This window comes from Argiope bruennichi, chromosome 3, assembly GCF_947563725.1.
Source record: "Argiope bruennichi chromosome 3, qqArgBrue1.1, whole genome shotgun sequence".
NCBI lineage: Eukaryota > Metazoa > Arthropoda > Arachnida > Araneae > Araneidae > Argiope > Argiope bruennichi.
In genome coordinates, this window is record NC_079153.1 from 66,706,747 (window position 1) to 66,727,976 (window position 21,230).

The window sequence follows — 21,230 nt, forward strand, 5'->3', positions numbered from 1 at the left end:
ATTGTCGCAATTTTAAAGAAATATTTAGTTCTTTAATTAAAAAAAAAATGGATTTTTTTTTTTTTTTTTTTTTTGTATAAGAAAAAAATTTCGAGATATAAAAACTATAGAAAAAATAATTATTTTATCGTCTAGAAATTTCAATATTTCTTTTAAAATTATACTTTTTCTAAATAATTTAACTTATTTAAAAAAGAGAGTGAGAATAAAACCCTTAAAGACTATGTCTTTTTCTTTCTTTTATTTCCATTGCTTTTAGTTTAATAATTTTTATATGTCATTTAATTGCATGGCTTTATATTTTAAAGCTGCTCTTCATTTACTTTAGAAAAATGACTAATTTTATATGCTAAAATGAAACATTCTTAACAAACAGTTCGCTTTGATATTAAATTCATTTTCATACCCCCCCCCAAAAAAAAAAACATATCTTCATGATAATGAAAAAAAAATTGTTACTCTTTTCGTCATTTTTTTAAAATTCTTTTTTGAAAGAACATTTACGCTACAAAACAGGTAAAAAAAATGAATTGTAAAATTATACTTTATAAAAGTATGATGTATTTTTGCCACGGACATATGTTTTCTTGTTTCTCTTATAATTAGTTTCAAGTTATTTTCAATTAAATCCAAAATCTATAGCGGCACAGAAAAGCACTATAAAAGTGCATAAAAAAAGCGAATTACCAATCTTTTAAAACCCCACACCCCTCTCGACTACGACACAGATAAAAACATAAAACCCTTTCATAAACGGAAACCCCTTGTTCCCGTCCCCATTGTCCTCGAAATGAGTCACCCGCACCCACACACGCATTCTTTGGAGAACATTCTACGGCTATCCTTTCTAGCAAATGCCATCAACGTACTGGTTTAAGTCCTCGATAAAGATATTTAATATTTGATCAGAATTATAAATAGCATCTTGTTATCTTTTCAGAGATATTTTGCAATGCACTGAAGCAATAAAAATGTTTTCAGACCTTATTAAGAACGTAAGGTAGTGTTTGTGGAATTATAGTTTATTCGAAGATTGAAAATGTTACACAATGTTTTAAAAACAAATCTAAGTGCATGCGTCTTCAACAAAAATATTATACAAGGTCTGAGGCATGTACAAACATCTTTCTTGTATTAAACAAAAAGAACCATTAAAAATGTTCTTCTTCAACGTTTAATCCTCAATTAAAAAGATATGCAATATTTTATTAGAAATTTACATAACATCATATAACGTATTCAGAAACATTTTGTATCGCATTGAAGTAATGTTTTCGAACCTTATTAAAAACTGATGCCATTAATATGTATTAAATTCAAGTCGATATAATATTTTAAATAAATTTTAGCACACATCATCTTTTCTAATATTAACATGAAGGGAAATCTTAGTCTTCTTATTAATATAGTTCTTCTATACTAATATAGTTCTTAATAATAATGTACTTACTTCTATCTTAAAGAAAATTATAAGATTTTTCACTTTTTTTTTTCCTTGATAATTAGAAAATTCTGCACAAAAAAAAATTTTTTTTTCTATAACAAGACGTTGATTAAAATAAATAAAAAAACGCTTTTTTTAATAGCCCAATATGAAATATGCTGTGTTAGTTTGAGTGCAATTTTTCAGCCTAAACATAAAATCAAGCCGAATATAAAGCAACATATAAATCATAGTTCTTTGTAATTCCTAGATCCTAGATAGTCCTTTGTAATTATCATTCCTAGAACTCAGAAACCCTGGTTCATTTTAATCTAAGTAGTTGATAATATCTTAGTAACTTAGAAAAATAATTTTAAATTTTAATCTGTATGTTTATAATATATTCTAGTACTTCAGATATACTGGTTGTAAGTTCTAATTGCAATAGCTACTAGTATGCTTATAACTTAGAAACCATGTCTCAGTAGTTATCAGTTTCTAATAACATAAAAACCATGATTCTAGCAACTACAAGTATATTAATAGCTCAGAAATCAAGTAATGTAATCATAGAAATATTTTAGTAACTTAGAAACAATAATCTTAAGTTTCAGTGGCACAATTTAGCCAAAGTTGGCTCTTGCTCCATTAAAACTCACATTCAACCAACCAATTTAAGTTTCAGTATAATTAGTTAGAAGATTCTATTACTTAAGAGAAAATAGTGGTAAGTTGTAGTTTCAATAATTTCTAGAATTCTAATAACTTAGAAACTATGATTCTAAGTTCTAATTTAAGTTGTTGCTACTATTCTAGTAACATAAATATCATGGTTATATTTTATGATCTAACAGTTACGAACTTTTCTAGTAATTTATCATAAACCAAAAGTGACTAAAAATAATTACCAAACAAATCATAAAATTTATGGGCAATAATTGGAAATTGAATATAGGAATTGAAGAAATCTTTTGAAGTAATTATTTTCGAATTACTTGTAAACATCAATCTAATATACCCTTTCACACTGACTGAAAATGAAAATCTCCCAAATAATATCCTGAAAGTTTCCGAAATTCCCTTAAAGAAACATTCTTATGCAACAAATTTTTTATGAAAAGAAAGAGAAACGAAGCCACATGAAAGAAATTAGCGAAAGATACAGACGTCTACATTTCTGATAATAAATGAATGAATTCCCACGAAATGGAGAAATACAAGATTTCAGGATCCCTTATAGTTATTACATGACTTTCGTGGTAAATAAATTTTTTTCTTTCTAAGCAATTATAATATGTGATGCAAAAATTTCCCCATTTTTATAATTATAAAGACTTTATGTAATAAGAAAGTACGCATGTTCATTTTTGTTAAAAAAAATATAAAGTTACACATTTGTAAATTTTGAAAACTAATTAAAATATTTTATCAGTGGAAAACTAATAATTTACTTTATATTGTTCCTAATTTTGTTTTTTTTATTTAGTACTTTATAAGAAAAACGGATATAAGTACTTTCTTTAAAAACTGACGATTCAAGTTTTACATAATTTTTGGAAATTCAGAAGAAAAACGATTACTACGACGGCTGGAAAATTTGGAAGTAAAGTAAGTTTGGAAATTTTTAGTAAAACAACGTAAATTAAAAATTTAATGCTTTTTTCTTACTTTCGATTCGAGATCAGATATTTCTCGGATAGTTATCTCTCTGCTTCTTTATTTGTATGTTTAAAATCTTACATAAGAGAGTACATAGAAAATCTTACATAAGAGAGAGTTTTTCATAAGAGAGTCTACCTAAACTAACTTTTGAAACAGAACAAAAGAATAACTGAACAATTACAACTCGCTTTATTAGATAGAAACAAAAATTATAAATTATGGAGGGAAAAAATCCAGAACAGATAATAAATTTTGAAGCAATACTTTTTACTATATTGAGTATAAATGGCAATTCTTGGTTAGAAAAAACTGTTTAACGTATTTTAATAGTTCAGATTTAACATCAGTTCTTCTCTCTTTTTTTTTCTTACTTCTATTTTTTTATTAGAGGCATTATTGGATTATTTCTCCAGAAAATAAATACATTTTTTTTACAAATCCAAGCAATATATAAAATTTTTAAAAATATGAAATTATAAAAAGGAACATGTCATTTTCACATAAATTTGCCGCAAGCATTGCACTCTTTACGTGGATATGTTTTGTGAAAAGTTTTTGCCCAAATAAAAATTCTGAAAATAATCATACGCATTGAAGAAATTTAGAAAGTTTGTTTTCATCTACACAGCCTTTTTAAATATGGCCTACACAGCCTTTTAATATTAACAAATTATTATGGCGAAAGTTTCTTAGATTTATTAACGGGGGTGATTTGAAAATATTTTAGCATACTTTAAATGCAGCTCATGCACACCAAATCAGTTCGGTGTAGGAATATATATGCAGAAACATTATGTCTGCGTGCTTTGTTTGATAGCAAATGAATTGGATAATTTCTGCCATTTTATTTCATTTCTAGCAGTACAGAAAGTAATATGGAATTGTACAACACAGCTGAAACGGCAGACAAACATTTATTTTACAGGTAACTAATGGAATTGAATAACCTTCTGTGTATTTGTATGAAGTAATAATCTGAACAAGTGTTTGGCCCACCATGCTGCCCGTTTATCTGCACCAATTGATTTGAGAAATTAGATTTTTCACAATTACCGATTACAGTGAGCATTGATTGCGAAAAATCCAGCTTCATAAAACGTTTGGTGCAGACGAGTAGACAGTTCATGGTTGGATGCGCGTTCACATGGAAATCTTTTCCGATGTATTTACATCACGTTTCAATCTTTCACCATGCAATGCCCGTCTGTTTTACATTACATGTGTATTTACATTACATATCGAAATTAACAAATATCAATATTCTCAGGTGAATGTCAACATATACCAACAGTAAATGTCGACAGATCTGTGAATGCTGATATTCACTGGAGAAAAACGATATTCTCCAGATATCGGTCTTTTACAGTTACATATACAATAAATGTATGTATGTCATCTCAAATATATTGGATAAATCCATATAATTTTCACTGCGTTTTTGACAAAAAAATAAAATAAAATGGCTTTAAAATAAGTATGCAGATAAAATGGCTGGAATTGGTTAATTCATATAAAATCAAACAATGTCCTCTAACAAGCAGAAATAGCATTTCCATCTATAAAACTGATATAGTTTTGATGAACAGAACAACCTTTACCGATTGTTGGATCCTTTTCGAATCACGTAAAACGTCATTAAGATTGAAAAAAAATCTTTTCAAATTAAAATGCTTAATCAAAATTTAATAAATATATTAGTTTAGTTTTATATTTAAATTTTATACATTACTTTCTTAATTTTCCTGTTTTTAGTTTTATACTTATTAGGAAATTAGTGTTAATATTATTATTTTGGAAGTATAAAGTGCTTGCGTTAAACATTCTAAAGTCATTAGATAATAATTAAAAGCTTTTAATTATAGCTGGTTTAGCATATATGTAAAGCAGAAGCGTAGTGAAGATAAAGTGTTGAATACTTATACATATAAATTTCAGATAGAACTGAAATACAACTGTCATACAACAGAAATCATAATGAACAATCAATAGAAAATATCGATAAAAGAACCAATTGGGACTATTCATAATATGACGTTACAGTTCTAAATGATGAATGTGCGATTATATTTACTCTAATAGTAAGGAACGATTAATTTTTTTTCAGATCATGAAAATAATTCATGAAAAATAGAATCGGCTAAAAATTTCAGAATACAACGTTTTCTCTTCATTTTACATAAGGTCCATTTGGAAATTCCGCCAAAAGATAGATTATTTAATAATCCGCATATACAATCAAATATTAATAGTTAACGCATTTTTCGCAGGCCCATTCGCTTTTTCAAACTATTTGCTTATAATGTAAAACTGATTTTAAATTCTGTTGCATTTGGTGCGCTCGGTTTAGAATGTTATTCAGCTTTTGAATTTTACACAATTTACATACTTCCTAAGAATTTTTTTTTTTTAAAGTGTCTAATTACAAAAATCACAGAATTCCTTTAGCAATTAATTTCACTTGAAATAATTCTTCTAACGATATGATCTTTGTTCCTAAGTAGACACTTGATGAAATTTAATTTTATATTATTAACCGATATATTGTTTAAAATAGGCGTGGAACATCGAAAGATTTTTCAATGGGAGGTTGTTTCTTTTTTCCCCACAATGGATGACATGCACCGGTTTCGCTATTTCACAGCATTCATAAAGCCTGTAGATGTCGAATAGCCATTGGAATCATGTTTCTGCAGGAGTTGGTCTGTTTCACGCCGATTAGTTGGATCCGCTTTCCCCTCCTGCCTGTTATTCTCTTATCCTCTCTATCATATTTTCAACCCTTTCTCTCCGACCCACCCACCCCTTCACCCCCCCTTCTCCTCAACAGGGATCTTCTATTCACCAAAACACAGTAGGTTCAAGGTGAGTCCAGAAGAAAGAAAAATTGTCCATCTGATTTGAAATTGCCGAAGAAAATAAAGGAAGCGGGTTTTCAACAAAGGGCTCGTATGATGAACACGTAAGCAATAAATCATGGAATAAAATTCAGATCTAGTATTATGATAGAGATTGCTGGTGCTATTGGAAATAATGTGGTGTGGTTTGCTCTGTCACAAGCATGTACTGCGTACGAAGTATTTTATCGGTGTTCAATCACTGAGGCGTGAATAAAGAAGTCTGTATTTATGTTGTCGATGATTGAGAGAAACGTTCACTGATTGTTAGGCATGAAGAAAGTGTCAATAGATGAAACATGTTTTTTGGTGAGAAATTTCCCACGGACATCATTTTTATGGTATTTTTCTTTCTTTAAGATAAATGTCAGTACGGTATTTAAACTTCTCATTCGTTTAGATTTTTATCACACGCTTTATAAATTTAAGATTTTGCATGTTTACTGATTATACTTGCATTAGGGTAATTATCACCCAAGAAAAGTTAAATAATAATTTAAAAAAAACTTAATTCACAGATTTGGAAATTAGTTAAAATTATTAAAATGATCTTTAAATTTTTCATAGCTGCAATAGTAGAATCTTCTAAACTTCGTTAACATCCATAAAAAATGGTTCTATATGTAATTGGACGATAAATTATTAAATAATATGGATATTTTTGAAGGCATTCTTTTTTAATTCAAGCTTTTGGATCACTAATCTACTCATCAAGTTCAGATTAGTTTAGTTTAGTTATATTAACGTCCCGTTCAAAAGCAACACTAGGGCTATTCATCAAGTTCAGAAGCACAGGTTAAGAGACGTGAAATCATGGAAGACATTATGTTATCTTTAATGATATAGCCATCTCTTATATAATTTGCCATATGTAGAATAATTTTTAGCTGATAAGGAAAAAGGAATAGGTTTAAAAAAGGAAATTATATTTGAAGTTGAACTTTCAACCCAAGATAAAGATTAAAAATAAAATTGTCAATTTTAAAGGATTGATTATAATTCAGACAACACAAAATAATACAAATAAAAAATAGATATCTTTTAAAACTACTCAAATATTCTTTATTTAATAAAAAAAAAATGGAAAAAGCAAAATAGAAAGCTACAAATCTACTAAAAATAATCTGAAACTAATTACTTTGATCAACTTGCATCTTATGATAAATTAGTTTTATAAATTTTCCTTTTAGATATATAGTTCTAATAATAATTAAGTCTATTTAATTCAAACTTCGCAGATGGTAAAAATTAAAACATTCCTTTTAAAGCAATAGAAATTTTATATCTCAAATGTTGACAAGCAGAAAATTATTTACGTGGTAATGTAATCTTATTCCTTTTCTCCAATGTTTGAAGATTTCTATTTATTAAAACCTGTACTTACAAATTCTGAAGGACTCAGAAGATGGATACATAATACAATAATATCAAAATATCAGATTCCATCATCATCAAATTTCAGATAATTTTTATAATTTGGAATAAATTGTCCGAAATTTTTGTATGCTAGTAGACTTTGTAATAATAATTTTAAGTTCATTTATTCGAAATTTACTGATATAATTCTTTAAAGAATATGAATAGGTACAGAATAAGAGTTTTTCAAAAAGAATATCTCTGCTACTAATAAAAAAAACGTGAGCATGTATTTAAGATTGATCGTGTTTCTTAGAGCAGTTAAATTTGGTACAATATACTCTCGAAGGTGGAAATAAGCATTGCGGAGAGATTGTTTTTAAATTTTAATTAATTAAAAATTAAGCAAGATTTTGGTGTTTTCCCACAACTTCCCAACACACTACTGCACAAATTTGATATTAATCTTATTTTAAAATTCAAAGAGTTGTTTCATTCAATTATTCAAATTAGAAATCCTAATTTTTTTTTTCTGAATTTTGATTTTTTTTTAAATTTGCATAATTTTTAGAAATACTTTGTTATAATAAAATTTAAATCGTTTTCATTGTTTCATAAAACACTCAATTAAGTGAATTTCTTTCTATTTTTGAGAAAAACTAAGAATAATTTATTCTTCTTATTTACACTTTACACATGTGATGAGAAAGTGAAGTTACAATACGACGAAAAGTAATGTACGATTTGAAAAGGATTATCTAGTTGCTTATATTTTTAATGGCATATGATGTCATGGGACTCGACTTCATTAGGGAGTTACAGTGAAATAAATAAAACAGAAGTAAGCTCTTAAAATAATATGACTTAATATTTCCATCAATTGAAGCTTAAAATTTAAGGAATTTGTTAAGGAAATCATGAACAAGAAGTAAAGCATAACACATTTGCTTGAATTTAAACACAGCAAATATTTTTGGCGATTTAGTTGATCACCTCAATTTTCGGATGAAAACTTTAGCTTTCCAACTTCAAAACACCTATTCAAAATCAAAAAAAGTAATCTCATCAAATAATAAGAGAATTTGTATCCTGTTTAAGTATTTTCTGAAAACATATTCGCCTCGCACATTTTGAAATATTATGAATGCACATTTTAATTTTACCAAATCTATTCATAAAACGTTTGAATTGATCTAAAGATGAATTATTCCTAAGTTACGATATTTTCTTCTTAATATAATGAAGTACTAAATGCAATACATAATGCAATTTTCAAGTATTTTGGTTTTATGTATATATTTAATTTTAAGTTTCTTCTGATTGTTTTTAAAAAAATGTTCCAAATTATACTCCAAGTCTTGTAAATAAATATAAAAATGGCACAATCACAGGTTTATTAATCGATGATTATTTAAGAATGGAAGCTATGTTATGATACGAAACATACTGGCTTTTACACTTTATGGAACAAAACAGACTTTTACACTTTATGGAACATACTGGCTTTTACATCTTATGGAAGATACTGGCTTTTCATCTGAAAAATTCATTCACCAACAAGAACTAAGGTCACAGTTCATTGATGTTAGTGGAATTCAATTTAAGACATTTTAAATAATTCCTTCATAAAAAAGAATTTATGAAATAACTTTATGAGAGAGTTAATCATTTTATCAAACGAATAAAATTCAGTGATCTCACATGGCCATTTATTTGGTTTCTGTACAGATTTTCTTTCTAATTTGAAGAATTAATGAGGCAAAAACATTTTAAGAATGAAAATCTCAAAAAACATTTAAGATAGAAAAAAGGAAACTAAAATTTAAAATAACGTTTTGGCTTTAGAAATTCAATTATGATTACGAATAAATAATATATTAATTATGCACATATACATTTATAACAACATTTGTGTAATTTAGAAGTCTTAAAGACTTACTAAAGGATCAGTGAATTTTCTGATTTAATCATCATCTTTATTATATAAAAATATAATTTAGAGCTTTAAGCTAACATTATTTTAGTATCGGGTCAGATTAAATTATTTCTGATATTACATCTCGACATTTTTTTAACTATATTTATTTTTTCGAAAACAAAAAGTCAAATACAGTAAATTATTATTATCATCCACTTTATAAATATTTTTAGGTTGACATCTCCATTTCGTTAGATTTTAACAGGTTTTTCAATAAAGATAAAGGGGACATTTTTTCTTTGTTTCAATCGCGGATGCACAATCAAGGACACCTTTTTTTTAGCCATCAAGAATTGGTTAGAGAAAGGCGGTGGATTCTTAGATAAAATTTAAAAAAACATGTAAATAAATAAATAGAAATATTAAAATATTCAATTTGCTTAAAATATTTTTAAAAGAAATGCAAAAATATATTACACTATTGGTTTTATGATGTTTTCTTCAAGCTGATTTATCCAGACGTATCTAAGCAGATGTCCCTGTTCTATATATAGTAAACGTTTTAAAGAGTTTTTAGTAACGCTTTTTATAGTTTCAAATCTAGTTTATCCATTTTTAAAAGTATAAACTATTCATTAATAAATAATAAGCGCGATGCTCCGAGACATTTTAATCATATGGAAAAATTTTCAACCCCAGATAAAGAGTCGAAAATTGCGACGATCCACGATGCTTGGTCACTTTAAACATGTAGCAAAAACTGAAAGGAAGAACTTAACTTTTTTTTTTTTTTTTTTTGCTATTGAATTTTTTTTTTTTTTTTTTTTTTTTTTGTACATTTTTAACACTTAAACTTTGTCAATCGTTTAAAAGTTGGGTTATTTACTTATAAGTAAAAAAGTCGGAAATCTTGAACATTTCATTCAAGTCCGATACAATAAGAAACCCTTTTTCATTCTCGGATTGTTTCGAGTAATGAAGTGCGTCTGGTCATTTGGTGAACAAAAAATCAGAAGATCTGTATTTTCTGATAAAACAAACTCAGAATAAGATCTGGCACAATGCATTTTTCTTCAAAAGGGGGGGGGATTTAAATAAATGTTAAGTTTAAGGGTAAAACTTTCCTGTTTCTGTTGTTTCAAACTGTTGAACGCAATCGGGGAACAAGCAACCATGTAATAACCGCCCCCCCCTTCTCTTTCCTTTGCTGACATTCAATTGGATACCCCCCCCCCCCATCTGTTTCACGCTTCATGATTGAAACGTTCATTGAGTTAAGATTATAGTCTTCTTTGATTTTTGCTTGCAGTTTTATGATGCCCCATTTCATTAAAAATTCATGGTAGACTGATTACATTTGAATAATGACATTTTATATTTTCATCAATTCTACGAAAAAATGATAACTTCATATATTAGGAATGTTTCTTTTTATTATTTCAACTAGAAGAATAACTTTCAATATAATATAATGAATTATATAGGAACTATTTTCACAGCGAAAACTGGTTTATTTCATTTATGAAATTTTAAAAAAGCAAGTATCAAATAACTATTTCAGAATATATGTGGTCTCATCAAATGATATGCATAAATTACAGATGAATTTCCTTTTATTCATTATGCGTTTAGAATTTCACGCAGAATTTCAGAACGTAAACTTAAAAATCTTTTGTTGAATTTGCTAAAGTTTTAATTCGATAATTTTTAAAAAAAATCTATCCTCTATTTATTTATTCATTTTTTTTTCTTTATATAGTAACATTTTCTATTTTTGAAAGATAGAATAAAACAGCATTGGAAACAAACCGTACAAAAATTCTGAAACAGTATTTCGGCAATATAAATGTTCCCATGCCGGATTTTAAACGAAAAATCTTTTATACTAGATTTGTTCTTTGTCCCCGAAGTGAAAAAAAAAATATTCTAAAACGCCTTCTCATTTGTCGGGTTCTCTGATTACGACTCATTTTCGTCTGCCTGTTCTGCACCCCAACCCCCGAACAGTGCAATTCGTCTGCGGCAATGCACCCCTCTCTTTCTCCGAACATTTAACGCATGATAGACAGAAAGAGAGAGAGAGAGAGAGAGAGATAAAAAAAATAACGTTAATATACAGAAAGCAAAACGAAAAAATAAAAAACGAAATTCACCACAATGAGTCATTGCGTATATCCCTTTATCTGTTTTCACTTCATGCCCGATGTCAATCCCTTTCATTCATTTGTTCTGTTCTTTTAAATTGGAGTTTGAGTTCTTAGCAAGCTCCCTGGTTACTCTCTCCTCCCCACCTTGAAAATAAGGGGGGGGGTCATTTGTTCCCCTTCTCTTGAGTCAGGGAAAGGGTTGCCTTCGATTTGGAAGGGGATGAGACACAGTGGAATTTTTTTTTACCTCCCTCCCGTCCTCTTATTGTCAGAGATTTATCAAGTTAGTCAACCGAAATCATTCGGTTGTCATTTTAGATATGTCTGAGTTTGATGCTAAAAGTGTAACCCAGTACGTTTGACCGGACTCCCTATATTTTTAAAGATACAATAAAATATTATTTTTAAGCATCTATGAAAAATTATTTTTATTTGTAACTTAAAATTCATTTGAAATATTGGTATTTCTTTTTATTGGAAAAAAAGTATAAAAAAAACTTTTCAAAAGAAAATGTATGCCATGTATTTTCAGCTTACTTGTTTTAATTCAAATATTTAGAATGCTTGAACGAAAATGAGTAGTTTCTATTAACTTACAGATTAATGAAATAAATAAATATATCTTCTATTAACTAATGGTATGATGAAATTAATTGATAAATTGCCGGATTTGTAAACAGAAGATACAATATAATAATTAACATTTCAATTTCGTATTACATTTAAACGTCTAAATCTTATTGCAGATTCAGTTACTGCATTAAAAAGAACGAATCTAAAAAAGCTTGAATTAAGTAAAAAGTTAAAGTTAGTTAAGGTTTAGAAAAAAGTTAAAAGTTCAATTTTAGAAAAGTTAAGAGTCAAGTTATAAAAGTAACTTGAATTCCAACTAAAAACTTTCTAAATCCATTTTTCTGTTTATATCTCTGTTTTCATAATACCAATCTATCTTTTAAAAATTCCTGCAAAGAAGTTTTGCATCATCATTTGGTCAGGAAAATAAACATTTTTTTTTCTCATCAACTTTCGAAATCGTATAATGCTTAGGTCTGGGTTTATTTTGAAGCAAAACAATTTGCAGTTTTTCGAAAACAATTCTATATTTGCAAAATTTTAACGCGTTTATCTAATTATCATACAAAAAAACAACATTTTGTTATTATGTGTTAAAATTTTATAATAAGGCGCTTTGCCGCTTTGGAAAATCAAAAATAATCACGCGTTTGATAAATAAATTTTAAAGAAAGTAAGACATAAAAATACATAAATTGAGTTAATTTTATTTTAAAGTGCATTAGATAGCCAAGTTTTTTCAGATATTCTGTAATCATTGCCTAATATAGTGTATCATTTTCTTTTCAAAATATCATAATCGTTTCGCTTTTCTTTATAACTACTCTTCATTAGATTGTAATGAATTTACACTGAATTCCCTTTTCCCCAATAAGAAATTAATATTTAGGGAAAACATAATGTATTTTATATATTGAATATGATAATGTAAAATCTTAAGGGTATACTATAAAGGTATACTTTTTAAAGTGTAATTTTATAAACGGAATATGTGATATCGATGGAGGAAAAAAATACGCTGTTTCTTTTTATTTATTTCAAAATATTCACCTTCAAGTATGTACAATTTTTAAAAAAAAATAGTCCTTAATATTCTTTCAGAATTTCTTTTACACTAAAAAAGTTTTGAAATATAATTTTGCAAGTTAAATAAGAAAACACATTTATCTTTAGTTAGCAATAAATAAAACTGTTGAGTTATATTTTACTTAAACGCCTCTATACTCTAACGATAGTTTCCAAAGAATTCTTCCAATTAATTTTCTTTTCAATAAATTTTATAGAATCTTGCGAAGTTTTCGCTATTCAGGGATTTCTGTAAGCCATACCATTTGGTATTATTTTGATTCGAAATGCATTAGATTTTAAAAACTGAATAACAAGATGTCTTACAAAAACTAACGAAATAGCTATTTGATCTCCAATATTTTTAAAAAAGTTTATCGTTTATATTTCATTATTTAAAAAAATCATATTTCTTTTTACTATAGGACATTTACTATTAACTTCTGTAGTTCTTATTATTTTATAAATTATGCGTGGTTGTACTCCTACTTCCCGAAATTTAAAACACTTACAATTAACAGTTAAGTTAGTTTCCAGTCCGAAGTTCCGATAACAAATGCGATGTTAAGTATAACTGGAATAAAGTTGTTGTGGTTTTAAAATCCACTTGAGAATGTTATCTAAAAACATCTGAAATAAAAGACTGCTTTCAGAAAAGTTCAAATTGACGCAGCCCATGAAGATAAAGATGGCTATCCGATTGCAGTCTGATTACGTTTTGGAAAAACGGAAAGGTTACATATTTATAAAGAATAAGCTATATAACACTTTGAATTAGCGACAAGTGTTGCTAGACTAAGAAAATGAAGAAATGAAATACAAAACTCAATTCATTGAAATTAACTCAAATCTCTATGTAGGTATGCGTGTTAAAACACATGAATTCAGAGTACTGTAGTACTTATCAAAAAACAGCGAAGAATTAATAGTCAAATTCGTGTGCGAAAAGAAATTTCAAAAAAAGAAGTTTGTTGGCATACGAAGAAACTCACTGTCTATAAAGCTTAAGCTTCAATAGCTTTCTTATTGCATACGCATTATAATATTAATAATCGCAGGAATATGATTGTTTGTTTATTAAGAAGCTGCTCATTTGCACCGGTTGAATTATTTCGTATCATTCAACCAGTACAAATGAGCAGCTGGTTCAGTTAATCAATTGCTTTAATTAACTAACCTAGTAACTTAAGTTATTACCTTAGTTAATTAGCAGTAACTAAGTGTAATAATTTTAAAAGGTATTAATTTAAAACTGAGCAGGTCAGCTTAGTTCTATTTAATTTAAATACATTTTACGTAAACAAATATATACTAAATTATAACTGTTTGATAAATGAAAATTTCAAATTCGGTCAGATATAGTTTCATTTGAAATTCATGTTAGAAATATATTGCATTTCTCAAGTCTAACCTTTACAAGCCAAATTTCAATTTTTATTCCATCAAGATTGCAGCATAATACTCCATATTAATAAAAATGTAGAGTAATTAAATGATATTGACTTTGCGATGTATTGGCTATTATTTTTATAATATAAATAAAATATGCAATTACAAACAATAATTGCAATTAATTGGTTTTACAAGCAAGTAAACTATGCAATGACCGTTACCATTTTCGAATTCTACTTTTTTTCACCCTTAGCCTTTAATTTATAACATTTTTTTATAAAAGCACCTATCCTGATTACCAATTAAAAAAAACACCACTTCATTCCTCGGCGAAATACTTCAAACCATAATTCATCCACAGTCGTTGCAGTTGTTATCACGTTCATCAAATTCAGATGAAAGACATTACATGGAAGATGAACGGTTACAGCATTCGAATTTGAAAAGAAACAGATGCAGTATTCGGTACGTTGCACTATATCATTTAACAACTATCATGGTGTGATAAGTTATAAATCACCTTACTAAAAAACTAAGCTCTGAAGAACTTGTTCGGGGGAGAATATCAAGGCCGTTTTCGGCCAGATGTATGATCGTATTCAAAATAATCGGCATTAGATATTCAACTTCTGTAGACAAAACAAGGAAGTTAATTTTAAGTTGAAGCGAATAATTTACTCGTAGTTCAAATTCGATAGATAAGGGAAAATATGTTCTACAGAAATAAATACAGGACGCGGCTGAAAGTACATGTAAGAAAGGTCAGAAAAGAAATGTAAAGATCCGAATTTTCATACACAACTGAAAAGTTATAATTTTACTTTTTTTATACTTTGTAATTACCTTTCTGTTGAATAGTTTTTCAATTTTATTTTTTAGCAAAAAAAAAAAAAAAAAAAAATGATAAAAAATAATAGAATAAGTAATACAGGAGATTCTCTTTAAGTTAAATAAAAAGAATAGGAATTAAAATTAGATCTCCTCATAATTAACTGCTCTCACTCTTAGATCGTCTCATAATAACAAAAAAAATGTATTTCTAGTTATAAAATTTCGTGGGATAAATTACAATAATTAGTTTTTGACAGATTGTAACAAAAACATTCTGCTCAGAAGAAAATTCTGCTGGAAATAATAGCAATATATTAATTAAAATTAATAATTTATATTTGATCATGATTCTTATTAATTATTTGGAGCTGAAAAATCTACAATATTGTTACAACTTTTTATTTTGAACAAAAAAAAATGTTTCAAAGAAAATAGGTTATTAATATATTTTGCTGCTTATTGAACAGCTGTTATATAAAAGCTGAGTTCATCTCAGTTTTATAAATTATAGAATAACTTTAATAAGTAATTTAAAATTAAAAAACTGGAAAAGGCAAAGTTAAAATTAAGTCATCTAGTAATTTCAAAATTAATTAAAATTAAACTCTTAGTGGTAAACTTGAAAGTTAGAGGAATCTTCAATTTGGGGAAACCATTATAGGAAACAAAAAGCACAATAACCTTTCTCTAAAATTAAATTGTTTATTTATATTAGAATTCTTCTATTAGATAAACTTTATATGTAACTTTAAATAAATTTAGTAGTACTTGAATATTTCCCTCGTATTTAATATTAAAACATTAAAAAAAATTAAACAATCTTTTACAAAAATAATAATTATGCTTTAACAGCCCTGACTAATTAATCTTTAAAAAGAATCTTTAAATACCAAGTAAACTGTTCATTATATTGAAACATTCGAAACTTTCACTACCAGAATAAATAATTAATAGGAGGAAAATTGTGTTTAATGCTTTGTTTGCTAGCCAGTGAATTGCTAATCCAGTCAGGTTTTTTTTTAAATACTTTTTGTATGCAATATATTTCGTACAATCGAAAGACATTTTAAGCCTTCATCCGCGAATTTCGAAGTACGTTTATTCGATTTCACGGCTTCAAGTAAGGGAACAGAAGTTCCGCTTAGACGGGTAACTTTTTGAAAGAAGTTATGAAATTCGTTTCCTTTTAATTTTAGAAGAAAGGCTGAATCTCTCATCTGTTTTAGACATAAGCATGTATTTTATGTTGCATATAAATAATTTTATTATATTTTTTGATTAATAATTCTATAACTAGGAAACTAATTTTTTGATATTTAGCTGTTGATATTCAAAAGATAATTAATAGTATTATTCTTTTTTTATATTTATAATTCCACTGTTAATAGTTAGAGAAAATTAAATTCGATCGTTATGTCTTCTAAACAATGTGTACAAAATCTTATGCGATGTAACGAAGAAATATTTTTTTATTTGAAAAGCTTTCACTTTTTTTTATATACTAAATATTACATTCATGAAGTATTTGTTATTTACTAACAAAAATTTCAAATCTATTCTATAAATTTAAAAAAAATGAAAAGAAAGTATAGAATTTTATAAAAGAATTAAAATATGAAGGATCCAGATTTCTGTCTCTTTTTTCACTGAATTTTGAAAAGGAACTAATGAAATGATGACTATTTTTTAAAAATAAATACTAACATTGATTTTTTTTTCAAATGTAATTTAGAAAGATGAAGTACGAAAGTAATTTAGAAGGTTTTATTAATTTCAGAGAATTATTTAATTTTTTAAATATTTTTTATACATTATATGAAATGGATCTATTTTTTTAGTCATCATAACGGAACTTTATACTGTCGGCTATTAATTTTAATTAAAAAAAATAATAATAATTTTTTTTAATTTTTAAAAATTAATATTTGGATATAAAATACCTTATTACAAAGCTGCAGAGTAAATTTATGCTTGCTTATAATATTGCCTTTGTTAGGTTTAAGGAAAAAATTAAATGAAAGCCTAAAACAATACATTTAAGAAGAAAAAAAAACTAAGAAATTTAAAAAAAAATTAAATAAACCATATAATGTTGATATATTTCAAGTTCTAAATGTATTCTTTTAAATTCATTTTAGCCACCATGGCATTAGGAATCAACATCTATTTCGTAGAACTTTAGTTCCTTTTAACGCTTTGGACGTTATAGAGTGCTCTTTCCCACAGGCATTTTTCTAGTTTCCACTACAGCAATTTTGTTTCGACAATAAGTTTACTAAAGAAGACATTTAATAGAAAAATACGAGATAAAAAATAATTCACATGATGCCGACATTATTTTCATTACTGTAGTAATGAGAAAATAATACAAATACCGATATATTGACCAATGATGTCCAGCAATAATTAGATATTGATACCGAATTGTACTTCAGATAAAGTATTTAGTACTCAATCGCATTTTAACACATTTTATCTGCATTCAAAAATAATTTATATAGGATCTTTAATGCAGAGAGTAGCTAATTTAGAATATTTTAAACTATTTAACTTCATAAATAGTTGAAATTTGATTTGAAAACTGATTTAAAATTATTCATTTTATTATTTTCATGGAACTATGGCTAATTGCTTTGTTTAGGAATATATTTTTCTCTCAATACATTTATGACTATTATTACCACATATATTTCGAAACAAGCTATGAGAATATAATTTATGTTTGTCTCTAATTTACTCCCACATTTTCTTGGAGTTAAAAATGTTCTGCATATCTTTGTATAGAATAATTTAGATTTTGTAACAAAATTCTTATTTCGTCTCTATTGTGCAGAATCAAAAATTTCATTACAAATAAATGTACGAAAAATTCTATTTTTCCTTAAATTTTAGATTTTTATAGATATTGAAGCATTTAATAAAATAACTATGAACGAGTTCGACTTAGAAAAAAAGGCATAAGATTCTAAAAAAATGAATTTAAAATAAGTTTTTTTTTCTATTATGTTTTTTAAGACGAGCCTCATCGTAATGCACAAGAATTAAAAATAATGAACATTTCCAAAAACAAACTCTGTTCAAAAGTATTGAAAGCTGAGATACTGCTCTATTAAAATAAAGTTAGTGAAAGCAAATTGCTGGAAAAGAAGTATATTTTGAGTGAAAAGAGTCTAAGAAAAAAAAAAATTAAAGAAAAAAGAAGTTCGATGTTCCTTACCTGGCTGTGGTACAATCTTTGTAAAGAGCATCAAAGTCCTTGCAAGAAAGCAGCTTGCACCGGTTAACTCCCGGCTGGATTGCTCCTAGACCCCTGAGAATCCGCACCTGTTCCACGTTGCAGACGATGGGGGTGATGTCAAGTCGCTTGAGCTTGGTGTAGACGGTATGCAGACCCCCCACGAGGTGTTTCAGAAAGAGTTCAAAGGCCTGGGGTAGGCACAACAAATAGTCCCCTTGAACCAGAAAGGCAGCAATCTTTGCGCCCCTATAGTCTATTAGACGACAATCATTTGTCGTCATGTCCGCGGCGATACCCGGTGGTGAAGACGAGGGATGTAATGATCGGTGGTACCCCAAGGGTGGGTGTCCCATTTGGGGATGGCCCACGGAATGGTGAGCTTGCTGCATGATACTTGGCCCACATGATCGTGGAAGATTTGGAGGAAGACCTCCGTTGGATTGAGATGAGGTTGCCTGGTATGGTTTGGTGGTGACGAGAGAAAGTGCCGGCCCAGGGGGACTGACAGATGAACTACGCCCCAAGGATGACCCAGGTGACCCCATCTGGGACAGTCCTGTAACATGCTGCTTCGGGCTGACCACACCACCGTTAGATGGGGGGTTTCCCTCTCCGCCGGACGACAATGTCATGTTGTCCAAGTTGGGTGGTGTCTGGAGTGACCGCGGTGATGTCATACCAGTGGTCGGGGACGATATCCCCTGACCGACATCCATGCCTTATCCGATGAAACAAACGATTTCGAGAGCACGTGGCAATGGATCCTTGAACAAGACCGCCACCGCGTGGTCAAGGGTGTGTGATAGCTGGCTGACTTGAGTCCCAAAACAAACTACGCCCGCTTGAAGAGTGCAAGTGTGCGTTGTTCGCGCGGTTTTGGGATTGAGCGGTGGGTATGGGGTGGGGGAAGGAGGAGATGGCTCAACCCCGATCGAGGTCCGCGGCCAATGGCGTGTAGCGATGGGCGGACTGTTTGACGGTGACGTCATTGACACGCGAACCGACGCTCATAATTCTAGTTAGCCGGGAGTGCTTTTTTGTTCTCTTATTTTCTTTCCACCGCGTCTTATTCGGGCACTAGTTTTGGCATTTGTTTTGTTCATGTATATGTATTTTTTTATGAGTGCTGAGAATTGAGAGAGAGAAAGCGGAGATTGAAGAGGGGAGGGTGTTAGTCGCTTTTGTGGGTGTCGAGAGGTACCGGTGAAAATCGCTTGGTACTTCTTCGGAAGTTTATACGCTCCCATCGGGAAGTTTTCGCTCTGTCGGAACATAGTGGCGTCTGCACTGCTTGGTTCCAAATGTGATTTCGTTATCCATGTTTCCTTTCAAATTGTTTGGATAATATTTTGTAACGTTATTATCTACTTTTTAATAATTTAAATGATTTTTATATTCTTTATACATATACATTCTACCATATTCATAAAATATTATTCCGGATAATATTTGAAGGGTAATAAAGTTTATGATTTTAAGTTCTTGATATTCCTAATGTAAATGTGGCATAGCAAACAGAATGAAAAGGAGAAAAAAAATTATCAGTATTTTCACGAATATTACAATAACCCTGCATTTTGAAAATTATAATTTTTTTTTAACTGGGTGTGCTCCAATGATATATTTCACAAGATTTTAATAGAAAATTGAGTAACTTTTCAAATCTATAGCATATTGTCTCTGGTTTACGTTACTCTCAAATCATCATTAGTTTTGAAATACACAGAATGAACAAAATGAAGCGGATCTTAGAATAATTTACTCATTTCTTTTAGAATTATATATAAAAATTTTTAATGTCAAATAAAAATAATTTTAATTTCAATCGATTTGTTTTTTTATCTTTGCAAATGTGGGAATGATTGAATCAAATGAGATATATTAACAATTATTTTCTGTCTATTATTGCTTCTAATATAAAATATTTAAAATCAATTTCAATCCTTTTAATTATGATGAGAGCCCGTTTTAATTAAATATTAGTTTATTAATCACATTAAAGATTTGCAGTAAACTGAAATTAATAAAAGATTCCATTTTATCTAGAATTTAATGGTTATTGTTTGTGGAACATTCGAGTATACAAGTAACTTACGAATCATCAAAAACCAATCATCATCAAATATCCGATACATTTTATTCTTATTTCGGTTTTAATGAGTTAAAAAATGATACCTATTAAAAATTTTAGCTAATAAATAAATAAAACGTCAATTAAATTAAGGGTTTCGTTGCTTATTTTACAAAATGTGAATGCCATTATGGAAAAATTTTATTTTTCAATTGAAAATGCTCTTAAATTATTTCATTACACAGAAATATGTAAAGTTACGTTCTACATCTCAAATTGCACATTCGTAATAATCTAACTTGCAGATTATAAATGGCATTATTGCAAAGATCAAAATTCAGTTTTCGAATAGTTTCAAGTGCTTTATAAACCAAACATGATATTAAAAATCATTTGATTTAAAATGTCTTTTTATAATTTAATATCACAAATATCTAATTCTGAATCAAATTTCTTTTCTAAATATTCTATTAATGCCGCTGAATTTTTTTACCATTTTTTTTATATCTAATACTTTAGCCAACGGATTAATTTGCTTCATAAATTTCATAGATCAGGATTCAGAATTGAAAAGATGAAAGAGTGAAGGCTAGTGGGGAAATGCGGACTTTGCATCCGTGCTTCCCAGATGTTTCCTCCACTCTCAAACCCTGGCACACA

At 28.4% G+C, this 21,230-nt stretch overlaps 1 protein-coding gene across 2 annotated transcripts in view; it reads right to left on the reverse strand.

Moving 5' to 3' along the window:
• Window positions 1–19,357, reverse strand: part of LOC129963732 (dachshund homolog 1-like) — a 238,170-nt gene extending 218,813 nt beyond the window's left edge. For both annotated transcript variants that reach the window (XM_056078259.1, XM_056078258.1), the window contains exon 1: window positions 18,479–19,357. In XM_056078259.1, coding sequence (XP_055934234.1) covers window positions 18,479–19,215 — 737 coding nt within the window. In that variant the 5' untranslated portion in view covers window positions 19,216–19,357. The remainder of the gene's footprint in view (window positions 1–18,478) is intronic.
• Window positions 19,358–21,230: the final 1,873 nt, after the last annotated feature.